The 16,748-nt window shown below is 33.4% G+C and overlaps 1 protein-coding gene across 1 annotated transcript in view; it reads right to left on the bottom strand.

Annotated features, from left to right (window-relative positions):
- The window catches only part of LOC149488578 (putative 2-oxoadipate dehydrogenase complex component E1 homolog), a 50,694-nt gene that overhangs the window by 8,470 nt on the left and 25,476 nt on the right, over positions 1-16,748 (bottom strand). Inside the window, exons 12-15 of the mRNA XM_089695725.1 lie at positions 14,891-15,022; positions 11,726-11,828; positions 2,843-3,000; positions 1,400-1,556 (exon numbers count right to left, since the gene is read on the bottom strand). Of these exons, the coding sequence (XP_089551851.1) occupies positions 1,400-1,556; positions 2,843-3,000; positions 11,726-11,828; positions 14,891-15,022 (550 nt within the window). The remainder of the gene's footprint in view (positions 1-1,399; positions 1,557-2,842; positions 3,001-11,725; positions 11,829-14,890; positions 15,023-16,748) is intronic.

Here is a 16,748-nt window from a genome sequence, read left to right as displayed (position 1 = left end):
TTTCTGGCCAATCATAGACGATACTTGAACCCACTATTATTTTCTTTGACTTTCAACTATTTCAGTGACTTGCTTATAGCTCGGAACTACACGCGTATTTAACTTGATCCCGTCATTACGATATTATTCTTTGTTGAAGTACGCTTGAATTGGACACTGATTTTGCTTGTGCCCTCTACTCCCCATAACCCGTTGGTTCACTACTTACGGGACACCCTGTATAATTTTAAACCACTTCATAAAAAAAGACTCATTAGATAAATAAAAGTTTTTAAAACATGTTGTTGCAGCTTGTTGAATATACAAAACCTAAAGATTAACTTTTGGCTTTTAGTATAAAATGAAACTTCACGTGACATAACTTTCTTACAATATTGTGAACGTTTTTAAGAGAATGCTATGAAATTTAAATTCAGTTCGACAACATATCGATTTATATCACAAATAAATTTGATGATGCTATGTAGGTATCATCAAGTTTATTTATTATAAAGACGGCACTACGAAGTTTGGCATGTCATCAAGTATTTCATTTAGCAAAAATATTCATGGAGTAATTTTTCCTCCCAAATAAGGAATCTTATTAAACAGACAATATTTCGCGCGTAAAAGAAGGAAAATGTAAAAACTAAAAAGCCATTTATTTGAACGACGTCAATTGGGTCGGATGGTTTAACATAAAATATTCAGTCGAGTTTTCATCAATTAACCTAGCTAATTATAAAATCTGAAGCATCATTAACAAAGTTATAAAATCAAAAAGGTTTATTTAACAGAATATCAAAGAGGAAATTCATAAATTTTTGAAGTGAAACTTCTTTGAGCGCGTCGAGAGTAAAATTTCAAGTTCGCGTCATGACACTACCGTCACGCCGCACCATAGACGATTTTGGTATCTTTGCATCTTGCGAAAGAAGTTTCACTTCTGACAGGTGTGCTCGGCACACACGTTCTTTTTTATTTATGTTTTAATATACTAAAAGGTCTTGTAAATACTTGGTTTAGCTCGTGATTCGTAACTTTGTGCTTTGAGTTCAGGTAATAATCTAAGTTGCACTAATCTCAATCAGGTATACTGCGAGCGGCGAGTAATTAGAGCTATGAATATGGGCATCGATTATATTAAACGTCCCATTTGTTGGAGAATTTGCCGTATTACTTGTATAGCTCATGTGATTTATACTTTCTCAAGAAATCACAATCTTAATTACTTGAAATTTAAATTCAGTTAGTTAAAAAATCATTAGGCGTGCTACTTTTGGGTAAGATATTAGTAATAACAGAGATTGAATATAGTATAGTACAATAACTGTAATTCATAAGTTAAAACCTTTTGGAATTACTTAAAAACTTAAAAATACCGTAAAAACTAAGCACGAATAATTATAAATTTACTTACTCTCCCCAGAAGCGACGAAAGTATCAACAATAATTTGGGCGCCATTGTAAAAGTCCCCGAACTGCGCTTCCCATATACACAGGTTGTCTGGATTGTCATACGCCATGCCGTATTCGAAACCTAATACTGCTTCTTCTGAGAGGATTGAGTTTGCTACCTAAAGAAAAAAAGAATTTTTCAGTATATATATAATATTGAAAAAGTTGAGTTAATAAGTAGTGGTTCCTAAGAATTCATATAAACTATTGATTGATTAACCTAACATTTCGAAATAAAGAAAGAGATAAGTTTCATCATGCGAACACTCTCTTTCTTTATTAGGGTTCAGTACCGAAATGTTAAACAGGAACTGACACTTCGCTGTCTGTCCATCTGTCCGTATGTAAAATGACGAGACATTTGTAAATTTCAAAGAAAATGAATTTCTGTTAAAAATACTTAAAATAACAAAAAAATAAATAAGCGCACACGTCTTCAAAGGCTTTTATGAAAAAAAATTACCATGTATGTAATCAATGAATTACAAATTCGATGAAATATTAGCATAATGTTGTATAATCTTAACTTATGCCTCACCGAAACAGTTTACACAGTTAAACCAAACATGTTACGTACTACTTGTATACGTAGTATATTATTAATAGTCTGTGGTACTGCTAAGCCTAAAGCTAATAAATACATAATAAATATGCAAGCTACGTTATCGAAAACAAACCGCCATCTGAGCAATTTGTGTTCGAAAAAATTGGGAACTTTGAACACCGCATAAATAATGCATAAGGAACAAAGTTTGCGTCGTAAATAAGAATTTTAGCGACAAAACATATTGTTTTATTTATCTAGAACTAGAATTGGGTAATTTAGTATTCAAGGTATGTGAGAGCTTAATAAATATTAACTAAACTAAACTTTGAAGCAAACTATTGTGAGCAATCTAGCTCTTGTTTTAAAAGCAATTTCAATTTCTGGTTTCCGAAACTAGATATAGTAGTATGAGTATTATGTATGTATTTTGTATTCATTGGCACGTTTTTTAGACGTGTCTCTTGATATTAAGCTTAAGTGTCGTTAGGTTCTTCTTAATTATGAGATAAAGTTCCGGTTGAAATTTTAAACCGTCATTAATTTGTTAACAAGTAAAAGTTTGTTGGCCTTGTGCTATTTTCTTGCAAATTATTGTGAAAAAAGAAGCATAACATGCAGTTAAATCTATCTCATTACAAAAATTGATGACAGTTCTTAATGAGATAGATCCTATGATCTATCTCGATAAAGAACTGCTCCACCCATGAAAAATGTGACATATTCCACGAGCTGAAAGTACTCAAAACAAATTTGATTTTAAATTTCCCTGGGAAAAATTATACATATCAAATACTTTCGACTAGCGGCATGTAGAAACAAATAATTTGCCAACACTGGGCCACATTGGGCCAACCTTACCTCCAAGAACCCCTTCTGGTCCTCCCGTATGTGGTTCAATGGTATGTGCATGTTCTCGTTTTGTTGGTCCACGAGCATCACATGTCGGTGCGAGAATGTTCCACGACCAACGTCCTCACCGCTTATACGGACGTGACGACCTTCTAGGAGGAGCGAGCCTGTTTGGGACAGGGTTTATGTGTATACGATTTACATTAAAAAAATACCTAACCAATAGTAAAAACAAAAAGAAACAAAACAATAAGGAAATCACTCGACTAAAAAGTTTTGATTATCGACTCTGTACTGTGCTTACAGTACGTATATATGTAGAATTGCACTGGCTCACCACTACACTCAATAGTGCGGGAACACGTCCATTCCAGTCCGGCATCGGCCGTCGACTGACTAATGACAGCTATAAGCTGTCCCCACCACTGGTGTACGTGAGACAATGTATATATCTATTTCATAGATACACTACATCCCTTCCTTTTTCAAAATTAATTAATTTTCGCTCCAAATAATCACATAATGAAAAATTATAGAATTATACAGTTATCAAGTTATTAATCAATAATTCCCAATAGAACTTTGAAACCTAAGTTAATGAAGAACTCTTAAAATCAGAACATACTTATCAAACCTACTCGTTTGATACTCGATAAACTCATTCCGTACTAGCTTCCACCCCTGCCCTTCCTTTTCAAAAATTTTTTTTCTATTTTCAAACGAATATTGTATAGAAGTGTATAACATTATCCAACATTTTATAAACAGCGTCTGTCCTTCAAAATGATTAGACATTTTGTAGTATTCGACAGTTCAACAAAGGAGAATGACCACGGGTGGCATCGGCAAAATTTTAGTTGTGCCAAGTATTCGCGATATTGTTAATTCCTATTTGCATTTACAATGATCATATGTATCAATATTAAGTCTAAATAATACCGAATAAATAGAAATAAAAGTAAAAGTTTTTGTTTTGACACATATATCTATCTCTCTAGCAAGCATCCTGCGTCATATGTCATAGTATCTATTTGAAATGAATGTTGAATGAATGTGTTCGACGCATTGTTTGACGTTCTTTTGAAATAATGTTTATTACGATTCACTTTTCACATTTGTCTTGTAAATCAAAATATTACCTATGTAATAAATGTAAAACTTAACGTTCATCGTTAGTTTAAACTCGATAAATTATTTTTTAAAGAAAACTTTAATCGTTTCTAAAAGTACCAACATCAAACTTCAAATTGAGCTATATTTCATCTTGACACAACAAGTTTGATTGCGATACCAAGTGCCATAGTCACTTGGGCAATCTCCTTTAGACAATTATAGAAAATATGACATTGTTATCTAAATTTACAAATTTTGGCTTGCTCAAAAAATAGTACAAAACTTATTATTGAACTTCATGTTTTTACTACCTAACATAAGTTTAAAGTATCTGCATATCTTCAAACTTATTAACTTTATTCTTATTCTTATTTTTTTTTTTTTTTTTTTTTTTTAATATCAGCAAATTTGTAAGTGGCCAAGATTCCGTACTGATGAGTGTACACCACCAAATTCAATGCTACATGTTTATATTGATTATTACTCAAACTGAAAATGTCTCAATGTTTAGGATTTGCGTTCTGAATTCTAAAAGCTACACAATTACCTACTAAAAACGTGTTCAGTTTCTCCTTTAAACCAATTGACTTTATCTGACGATAATATTATTATGTATTATGTATACGCCAATAACCGTGCTATTTTTGTATTTTTTGTGTAAACAATCTAAATATCTTAATCTTCAACAGACCCAAACATTCTTGAGATCTAAGTACCTTTTGTTTGAATTCTAAATTACCTTAAACAATACAATAAATGAACAACCTTCAAAAACCAATTCAAGATACGTATTCTAACCATAGGATTTACGTTATGTCAGCTGCTTATCTAAACACGTAATTATCTGTTACATTTTATTATGAACTGCGTAAATAAGAAAGTATTAAAATATGCAAGTATTAAGTGTTTCGATTTACCTTCTATTCGATTAAATTAAACCTGCCTCTTTTCATAGTCAATTAGGCACTGTACATCACGTTTTTTCATTAAGTATGCAATTAAAGTCAAATGGAAATCACGCCTTAATCAAAAGTTACGAAAAACTTATTAAATCTCTTGATGCAACTATGTACTTAACGCATTACTTTTCATCTTTATTCAAGTAGTTATAAAGCTGTCTTTGCATAGCATGTCATTTCGATTTGTCAAGGGTAAGATCTGTCGACTAGTACGTACTAACGTGGGTAGTCAAGAAATCAATTCAAAATAATTCGCAAATGGTTTTTCATTATAATATATGGACAAGTGAATGTTTATCGTTTACGTTCAATTCAATGACTTTCGTTGCTAGTGTTAACTTGCTAACTACAAAACCGTTAAGGTATATTTAAATTCATATTATCATCATTATTTGCGGAATGTAATTACAAAGATATTACCTATATACAAGTTATAAGATTCTTAATCCTTCCACTCGTAGTTGAACGAGAAATTATTTATATTTTAAATTACATTAAACAATATTAGGTAGGTATGTCACTAGTGTTATTTCGATACAACGAACGAAATTACTCTTATAATATTATTATTGCAAATGCATGTCCAATATGATGTCAATAATTAATAAGTAAGTAAGTGAGTAAGTAATAATTTATCAACCCTGTCTGCAATATATTTATAGGTAGTTGTTTAAAACTGTCTGGTATTTATGAAGGTAGATTGTAATACTTCTAGAATTTAAACTATTTTTGCAGTATAAACTTTACACGTTGCTAATATAGTTTATTCTGATATCTGGTCATAATTTGAGTATTTATTCCTCCTTTTTTTCGTGCAATTAATATGAACGACGTGCTTACGCCACAGGATTTATTTTTTTGAAATATGTATCATGAATTACTGATGTAGATCATCAGTAGGTTCCAAACTACGTGAAATACTAGTAATATCACACGAGATAATAATTATATAACTACGTAAAACGTTGGGTTAAATTTAATGTAATAAGATTTAACTACACACTGGTTTTGTACGTTACAACCTACAACAAAATCTGTTCAGTATTACCATCGCATCATTGTGAAGTTACTACAGTTTGAAAACTTACTTTATTTTCTAATTGCACACTCAATGTGAAATTATATTATCTACTGACCGTTTTATGTGAATGATTGCAATACAGATACGTCACGGGTGATATACGTCACCCTGGATTCCGATGAGCACCGGCTGGATGTGTTGACACGTTGCTCGACGTGGTAGCGGACACCAGGCATGGTGTCGCGGACCCAGACGTGATGTCACGGTACCTAGGATATCGTGTTGCGTATCAACGAATGATACTCGATGCATGACGCTCGAAGCTCGACTCCTGCGGTGCACGACGCGATGACATGGCGTTCGAAGCGGTGGTGAGAGCGGCAGCGCCATCCATGCTGCGCAAAGTTAAGTTGCCGGCCTGCTGGCACTTGTCGACCTCGACAGTCGACACCTTACCTTTGGCACCAACCAAAGAGTGACACGTAGAATTACTGTTGGATACATTTTCCCATTGAAAACGTTCGAATGTAAAGTAGCCTCGTCCTGATGGCACACTTCCCATTTAAGGAATGTCAATTTCTCCTATTCAAAGGAAATCCATACCTCCTTTTAAAAGGAAATCGATACCTCCTATTTAAAGGAAGTCCAGACCTTCTATTTAAAGGAAATCAATACCTCCTATTTAAGGGAAGTCACTACCTCCTATTTAAAGGGAATCAATACCTCCTATTCAAAGGAAGTCCCTACCTCCTATTTAAAGGAAGTCCCTACCTCCTATTTAAAGGAAGTCATCTTTCTTTCTTTATTTCATACCTCCTATATATAGGGAATCAATACCTCCTATTCAAAGGAAGTCCCTACCTCCTATTTAAAGGAAGTCCCTACTACCAATTTAATGGAAGTCCATACTTCCAATTTAATGGAAGTCAATACCTCCAATTTAATGGAAGTCCATCTATTTTCATTTCAAATAGAATATGAAATTCAAACGAGTTTACTCGTCGTCGTCGTTTCAGCCATGGAACGTCCACTGCTGGACGGCCTGCATCCAGTGACTCCCAGCCACTCGAACCAGGTCGTCTGTCCATCTTGTGGGAGGTCGTCCCACGCTTAGCCGCCCAATTTACATGTAATGTCATAATAATATAAAATTATAACCATGGCGGTTGCGAGTCCATAATACTTTGTCACATCTTGGTACCTACAGGTTACTACAGGTTACCACTTGTATTTATATTGTGGCTTTTTATGCATTAAACAAACATGGATATATATTAATTTACCCAATCTATTTATAGTCTAACGACATTTTAAATATTTATTTCTAATTTCTAATTTAACGAAATTAGTTACAGATAAGTAGCAGTCGTGAAAACGTTAAGACACTTAAATAGTTTGCCACTTGAATAATATAATAAAACTAGGTGTGGCTAACACACAGTATTTTAGTGTATGCATTTTTATAATATTATGTATATATTACTCAAACAAGTATTTCAAATATTTTATTTCATATTTATATTCGCATTTAACGAGTCGCAGTATAAGCGTTGTATGCGTTCTGCGGCTAAAATATTCATTAATGTGCGGGTAGTTCTAAAATGTTTCAATACAGTTTAATTCTGTTTAAATTTAAAATCGTTCGTTCTTATTCCTTGTCTATTTGTTTTTATCAGCATTTATTGTTTAATTTCTAATAAGTGTATTATTAATTCAGTGTGTACATAGTAAGTTTATACTTATTTTTTCTCCTTCTGAGTGGAACAAATAACCGAAATTAAATAGTGAGTGAGTAATTATTTACCAACAACCTAAACACGGTACTGTTCATTAAATATCTATTATCACAGAAGCCTCTAAACTAGGTTTCCTCAATGTGAGTGTGTGACCATATAATTAACTCAAAATAACAAGAAGTTTAACCTCTCCTGATTACATTATATTATGCTCACAGGATGTCTTGAAAATAAATTACTTAAATTCAATAAATTATATTATATTATATTATATTCAATAAATTATTCAAACAAAAATAACTGCGTATTCTAATTACTAGATTAAAATTCGAAAGATTTTATTTTTATTTTGTCGTTCTATTTTAACTTGTGAAGGATTTTGGATAAGATTGAAATTGCATTTGTATTTAATATGAACCAACGGACGTAACGGTTATTCTGTCTTTAACATTTCAAAATGAATTCTGGTATGTTACTACATACCCTCTCCCTTTTTTATTAAATTTCTTAAAACTTTTTATTGCACGCGTACTCTTTATAATATTGTAACACTGACCTTTTACCTCGTCGCCACTTGTACTGTGCTTACAGTACGTATATATGTAGAATTGCACTGGCTCACCACTACACTCAATAGTGCGGGAACACGTCCATTCCAGTCCGGCATCGGCCGTCGACTGACTAATGACAGCTATAAGCTGTCCCCACCACTGGTGTACGTGAGACAATGTATATATCTATTTCATAGATACACTACAGACTCATTTCACGATTCATTTTTATTTCTATGTCTATTCTTTAAAGGGTGCGTTCAAAATATTATTGTTATTTGAGGGTACTTTAGAAACGTATCTTTTCAAAACAATTATTAGATATATGCCCTTGATTGGTGTTTTGGATGCGACAATCTGATACATTATCTGGGTAATTAATAAAGTCTTGGGGTTGCAAAGACTTCCAAAAAACTTTTCCATTGGCACGAATCGAACATCACGATCAGAGCATCTACGAAATCAAAGAAGTCATAATTTGTTTAATTTTTCATTGAAAGTTCTACTTGATGGTGAAATAGGTCGCAACGCATCTAGATGTGTATTGGTTTAAAATAATATTAATTTTGGCGGCAATTGACTATTAAGACGTTTTTTGTATCGTTGACAAACACATAAATTGCCCGAAAATGCTAATATCTTCGTCAATTTTCTTAAATTTTTCAATTTATTATGAGACGGCAAACGAAATGGATTAAAACACCGGTTATCATAAGGAACCATGATAACGAAGCATTAATTCAGCAAAACGCAACAGAAACTCCGTATTTTACTAGCCTTGGCTTTATTTCCTTTTCTAAGTCATTTCTGTAATATATGTGCTTTTCATTCTGTACTATGGATTTATAGAAATCGTGTAATTTGAGTGTAATTTTCATGGTGTATGCCATGCCTCGCTAGCTTTACATTAGTTATAATTTCTTTGCGAGCATCCTGCCGCTTGCGACCCACATAGCGACACACATATTTAACATTCCTCATTACCAAGACGAACAAACGATATATACATTCTTTTCAATTGTTTTCTATGGTAAAATTGCATAGATGTGTCCTGGTTTAAAATAGTATAATATGAATTTTGTCGGCAATTCACTATTAAGACGTTTTCTGCATCGTTGACAAATATATAAATTGCCCGAAAATGATAACTTCACTGCTAATATCTTCGAAAATGTTCTTAAGTTTTTCAATTTATTATGAGACGGCAAACGAAATGGATTAAAACACCGGTTACCATAAGGAACCATGATAACGAAGAATAATATATATACGACTCGCATAGTCCACACTCCTCATTACCGAGACGAGCAAACGAATAAAACGATACGTTCATAGCCTTCAAGTGCGTTCTATACATTTAGTAACTAATTTTTATGTCAGGGTGCTTCGCTATATAAAATTTTAGTACATAAAACTAATACAGTATATTTCATTAGGCAAATACCGCCTATTTGGAGCATGCTCACGACGTCATTATTATCGTCGAGACAGTTAGAGAGAATTTTGTCGTTGGTTTTTTTGAAACCTAACGTGGTAAAAAAAATAAACTTTACACACAGATGCTAAAGTGCCATCGGTTTTCGGTAGAGTAAAGCTCCTTTACGGATTTCTTATTGGTGCCGTGGTGTTCTTTCTTTTTGGAATAGCAACGGTATAGTGTGATCTTATGAAGACACTCTTTTCCGCACGTGACATACTCCAGTACTCTCTCACGTTCATGAGTACTGAAAATAACATTTCTTACGGCATTTGTTGTCAAAGCCAGTTTTAATTTTATAATTATTTTGCTTTACACAATGCTTGGCTTGTATTGTATTTACGTCGTTTAGGTGGTAGATTGTTTGATATGGTAACTTGTTGCGGAGTAATATGTGTTACATCGGATACACTAAAGCTCGCTAGTGTCTCGTCGTTTTTGTATAGATTTATTGCGTCGTTTTTGTATGATTTGTAAAGTGTCTTCTTAAAAGTTTTTTTGGTACGTTTTCTTGTGCATTTGAATCTGTTTGATTCTAATTCATCTTCTGTATCGTCGCTTCTATGATCACATGCCATAGGTTCGTAATCTTTATCTTTGACAGAGTCATCAGAATCGTAATCGCCATCATTATATTTTAAAGGGGATAGCGTTGAATCCTGCTTATCTTCGGACAAAGTTTCTTTACAATATAATATCTGATCAGGTTGGTGGGTTGATTGAAATATTATAGACTATCGACGATTGGCATAGATTACTTACAAAACAATATTCCTGTTTCTTGCTGATTTTATTTTTCATCGGTATTGGTATCGTGCACAGCACAGTACAAAATGCTTTACATGCAGTGGCATACACACAGAAATACAAGTTTCATTTAATTTAATTTATTACATTGACAGACTGTATAAGAGAGATACCTAGCTATAATAAAATGATATTAACAAAAAAGACAAAGATAGTTTGTCACTTCCGCGCAGGTGTAAGCAAACGTCATAAGAATTCACCAATAATTAACATGTATTCATAGTATGATTCATTCTTTTGTTTCTTCCGTGATGACCTAATTTCATGCATTTCTTTGGTGTTAGCGGTTTCAGGAAATTCTTTTTGGAGCGCGGTCTTGAGTTCGTCGTTACTTTTAAATGTTTTTCGCTCTTCAACCATTATTCCGCCGTACCTACTATCGATCTTCGGGCAAAAATTAATATTTGTTGCGGCGTCCAGTTGAAAATCTCGCTATTGTCCTCTAAATCCTGTGCCCATTTGGTTGATGACACCGACTTATCGTCTCCCCTAAACTTGGTTATGCCGTCGAGGAAAAGCGCGGACATCGCGGTTTGTTCAACACCCGTCGTTTTTACTTCCGTCATCGTGATAATTACTTCTTAAAGCAAACAATGTATCGTCGTCGTTGTCTTCTTGCCGTGTATACGTCGTTAAATAGTGCAAAACACACCGCGTCGTGTCGTCTTCTTACAATGGCGCGTGAGCACGTGGCCGGCACAATCGTGGTTCGTCTTCTTGCGGAATATAAATCTTCTTGAACAATTTAAATCCCGGACGAGCCTCCAAGATTGTTGAATTGAAATCAATGAATGGTTGTTTGCTAGTAAATACGTCTTTAATTACTTTAAAAATTTTAACTTTATTCCATACGCACACTTCGTCTTACATCCGCCGCACTAATCCCTTTCCTCTCTCTCGCACACCTCATACCTCTCTTTCATCCGTCACCGTTCCGTTTCCCACAATCATATAAATTTTTAATTTATAAAAAAGCAGAAGATACAAGTATTTCAATAATTATAATGAAAAAGCATCGCGTGCGAGAACAATGGGGAGCAAATTCTTATTTGCGCGAACGTGATAAATTTTATAGCAAAAAAATAAAAAGAGAAATTTTGGCTGGTATAAAGACTGGACTAAATAAGTAAATAATTATATTCGTTAGAACGTGCTCTATATTTGAAACCATATTTATTTAATTCACAAAAACTATTACAAAAATAATAATGACTGCTCATTGACATACCGAAGGCCATAGCTTCTGCAGTTGCCCAGTCGATGTCTTTTCCTGAAGCTATCTTATTCAGTCGGTTTTTCACATGAGTTTTTGCAAGATGTGGATGAATATTCTGAAATGATAAAAAAACATGCATATCTACAATGTATTTAAAAATAGTTTTTAATCTGCTATTCTATTGAATATCTCTGTTCTCTGTTCAAGTTATATCCTTTGAATATGTCCTGTTTAGCGCATCAAAATGAATTTTTTTTTAAAGCTATCAAAGACTAATTAGACTAATAGCAAATCACGAAACTGTCTCTAAGTATAAAATTTTAAATTACTACAAACTTTTATTCATAAAATAGAAAAAATTCTCGCTAAAATCCTAATAAAAATAGTTGGTTAATGATATCAAGCTGTGCTATTAAGCTGTAGCAAAGGAAAATCTTGCCAAGGTTTTTGTAGATTCTTATTTCTCATTTTAATTCCTTCAAAGAAAGTCCAGATTTACGTAACGACATTTTCATCACGGCCATTAATCCGTCGCGACTTGGATTTGTATAGGGCGTCAGCTTTAGCTCTGTGACTTTAATAACGTCGACATTCCTCAAACATTTTAGTTAGAAGTTATGTTAGGGAACATTTTCATGGCTGTCGTGTGTCGTACGAAAGGTGTTTTGTCGTAGAAGTGAATAATTCGTCAAGCGAGTCTTGTAACAATCTTTATTTATTCTGGCTTGTGTTTTCGTTCTCAGACTTTGATAGATATCAAAAGAAGGAAACGCTCGCAAAACTTGCTTTACCGGAAAAACTATTAGTAAAGCGCTGTGTGTCAGCCTGAACGTGATATTTCTGTATCGGAAGCTGTTTTGTTTGGAAAATTACCTATGACTTTAACGGAAAATAGTCTTAACCTTAGAGTTGCAATACTGGTACTGGTACAGGTTCCTTCTATTTTTCCCTTACTGATTACACATTTCTTCAGTGCTGCAAATTTTTTATTCGATGATGTGATTTTTTGTATGTAATTTCAAATAGGGTTGTGTAAGTCATCATCATTTGTTGTAGGATTTTGGTTTGGCCTACATTTGGGTACTCGTCGGTAAAAGCATAAATAAAGGGAACGTTTGACGTTACGACTAAATGTATGTGGATGAAAATTGTGCACAATCATTGTAATTATTCTCCATACATGTAAATTAACGTGCATTAGGGAATACAAAATTAAATTTTATGCACATCATACAGGCGTGAGTTTGTATTTTTATTGTGTGACTAAAGACTTATCCCGGTTTCTCTCAAATTTTAAAAATTTCTTATATTTATTATCCTAATGCAGGAGGAGACAAGTCCTACAAACCAAAATCATTAAAAGATTCTTGAGATATAAGTGCTGTAACTAACTAGGTAGACATTTTTCAATATTTGATATGATGATCATCATATTTAGTAATTTGAACATCGCAAAATTGAAAAAAATCTTATTTTAGACATCATTACTAACTTTAAAATGCTTAAAGTTGAAACAAAAAGACTGCTAAATTAGTCTTCTTGACATAAAAGAATCGGAAATGCAAGTAAACTTGTCTACAGAAAACGAATGTCTCGGCTAGGTGACGTGGAAACCATTACAGTGTCTATCGAGACAGAATGATCGTCTTAGCGTCGAGGCGCTTTGAAATTGCGAAGCCTTTATATTATTTGTTACATTTATATTACTAGTGATTATTGAACTTGGGTTCATTTCTATTTTTTATTTTATTAAATTTTGACATACATACCTATATTCCTTACAGCTATTTGTATTACAATATAAGGAATACCAATAATAAGACAATATCGTGACACTATAACATTTTTTGTAGAAGTTTGTTTGTACAATATTATGCTTTGGGGTGTTATATTGGTGTAAAAAAGATTTTCTCTGGGATGCTGTATAATCTATATACGTTCGTTGTTGATTAAATATTTCTTGTATATTATCGATATTGCTCTTTGTACCAAACATTGGATAGCTAGTAAAAATAATACGAGTAGCTCAAAACAATGTATATTGACTGTCGTAATAATTCAGTTGAGGCATTTCTGATACATCGAATTGTTTCCTGCAATTTGGCAGACGTTGCTGTGCGGTGAGCAAACTAATTTATATAGCTTTGAAATTGGAGAAAATGCGGTTCTCTAGTAAACATCCGAATAAGGTAAGTTCCTTTGTATAAAACAAAATATGTATTTATTTGTACTTTGTATAAACCTTTGTAAAAATGCTTTGTATTCACTTGATAGATAGTTTCCTTTTCCCATAGTTTCATAACAAAGATTGGGACGGTAGTTGCTTTTTCGTTTTGACAATAAATGCAACAACAATTTTATTTAATTTATTTGTAAAATGTGTGATTCTAATATAGGAACGACATGGCCATATATAAATACGCAATACGGTAGTAGCGATCCATTTGGCAGTACGGAGTGAATTCGTGATAATACGCAGTTAGCACTGTACAGTGGAATTCGTTTGATGATTATATGAACCAAAGTGTTAAATTAGGAGTATACCTAAATTCAGAATACCAATGCTGTAATGTTTGCAAATTAGAACAAGGTGTCAGATATTTAGTTTTTATTACAATGATCTTTTAGGATCCATCAAACATTTGCCTCTTCCATATTCCTTTATATCTGAAGCGCTTTAAGATTTTATACGTTACATCTTTCTTTTAGTTAAATATACTTTCTATTTTTAGACATTTTTCTTGATATTCATTCCTGGGGCTATCAATATCAATGATGCTCGTCTAAATAGCCAATTACGGTTAGCTAGAGTGGTCATCTTTGGTGAAATTTTAGTTAAGTCGGCCAGTTAAGGCAATAAAGGCAGCACTCAGGACTGAATGCAAGCTATTTGCATACATACATAGCTCATGTAGGTTTACTTTATATTATAAGTAGCTTACGGTTATGGCACTCGGCTTCGCCCGCGTATTCAAAGCATAGAGATATTTATCTAAAATTAATAAAAGAAAAAATATTTCATCCCGGTAAAGTAGCCTATGTCCCTAATCTTCTGGGTTACAATATATCTCTAGGCATAAAAGTAATATCATAAAATCGCTCCGTTTTGACATGAAGAAACACACAAATACATTTTCGCATTTATAATATTAGTAGGCATAATAAAAAAATACTTACAAAGTCGCTAGGTGTGTTAACGGATGCCTGTCCTACAGTCTTCAAGACATCCATGTTGACTCCCGTGTCCCAAACTTCTACTGCCTTCGGAGCAGCTGCCATGGCTGACCATTGCTCTTGGTAATATGTTACCTAGAGAACAAAAGTTAAAGGCTTATGTTTAACTGATTAAGTAAAACATCACAAGCAAAAATTTACTATGTTTGGTCCCAAAATACAATTCTATGTATCTAATAAAACAGTGACATAATATTAATTTTTTTTTGGTGTTAAGAATATATTTTTGGTAAAAGAGCTTGAAAGCTATTGAAGTATTTGGTGGTGGTCAAATTAAAGTAACCACCTTATATCTAGTAACAAAAAGAAAACATTTTTCCAGCTGTAGTGGAGATAAGATTCATCTTCTATGTAGAAATGGAGTAATTATACACACTGCTATCCCGTTTTAAACCAACCCATTAAACTGTTTAATAATTGTGTGTTATGATTAAATTTCTTTAAATAATCTATATTCGTTACTTCTTTTTTAAAAGGAATATTCATTAAATCTTACGATTATAAAAAAAAATACATGAACAATTTCGTATAAAAACACCGCACGGAATTGTTTTTCACTCATTCCCCTTATCGTTTTGAAAATAGGACACCCTATCTATATCACACCTACGAGATATATGCAGGTTCATAACGAACTTTCCATATTTGCATATTAAAAGCTACAGAGAGTATTTCGCGCTATAGTAAGGCAATTAGTGTCCGCGTTATCATCAGGCTATTGTCTCTATAGTTATAAACCTTGCATTTCTATTTCTGGCTATGGTCAGAGGTAATTTAAGTATTGTTAGAACACTGTTTTGTTATACTGTTTAGACTTTAGAGAACAAAAAGGCTATTTGTAATCTATACTAATATTTTAAAGCTGAAGAGTTTGTTTGAACGCGCTAATCTCAGGAACTACTTGTCAGATTTAAAAATTCGAGTGTTAGATAGCCCATTCATCGAGGAAGGATAAAGGCTATATATCATCACGCTAAGACCAACAGGAGCGGAGCAATGCGGGTGAAACCACGGGGCACAGCTAGTATTTTCTATTTCTTCGTGACCTTTTCACAACGTACTTTGGACATCTTGTGGTCTAAATTACCTTTTAAAAGGTGATTTGCTAACGACTTACCGATTGGGAAGGTAATATTGAGATTTCATTTTTATAAAAGTAATTAAAAATGAATGGAAACATTGGAATCTGAGCTCTAGCTGAAATTTCACGCGAAAAATATTGCAGATTATCTTTTGAAATTTAAAATATCATTGGCATCGGAAAGCTTTCCGCTCGGAAACTCATTAGTGAGTAAAGCCTCAGATTGGAAAGTCCTTATAAACTGGGCACGAATTAATATGAAGATAGCTATTTTATTTTTAATTTTATTAAGCTATTGCATAGCTTCTATCGCGGGCCTTGAGCGCGGGGACCGAATCCAGAAATTCCGTAACGAAAAAACCTCACGCTCCCCACTTCGACGGACACGGAGGTGTGGCTTGAAGGCATGCTATGCAATAGCTTTACCGCGGCACTCCCCGAGTGCCACACGTCTTTTTATATTTCTCTTCGAATAAACATTCTTAATCATGTTACCAATGTTTTTATTGTATTGTATGGCGACCATACAAATTGTTTGTTGAATATAACTCTATAGAACTTGGAAGAAAGTTCCAGAACATTGTAGGAAAATAAATGTCTAGGAATATTTATTAGTCGCGAAATCACTAGTTTAATAAAGAACTTCTTGGCCTGAAGCCAGGATAGTTTTTACAACTGAACGACAAAGCCAGTCAACGTTTTAATGAAGTATTATCTTAG

Source organism: Colias philodice, chromosome 5 (assembly GCF_061535455.1).
Source record: "Colias philodice isolate Cphi_HAF_F1 chromosome 5, ilColPhil1 Martin Lab GWU primary, whole genome shotgun sequence".
Lineage (NCBI taxonomy): Eukaryota > Metazoa > Arthropoda > Insecta > Lepidoptera > Pieridae > Colias > Colias philodice.
This window is presented reverse-complemented; position numbering and strand designations above follow the sequence as displayed.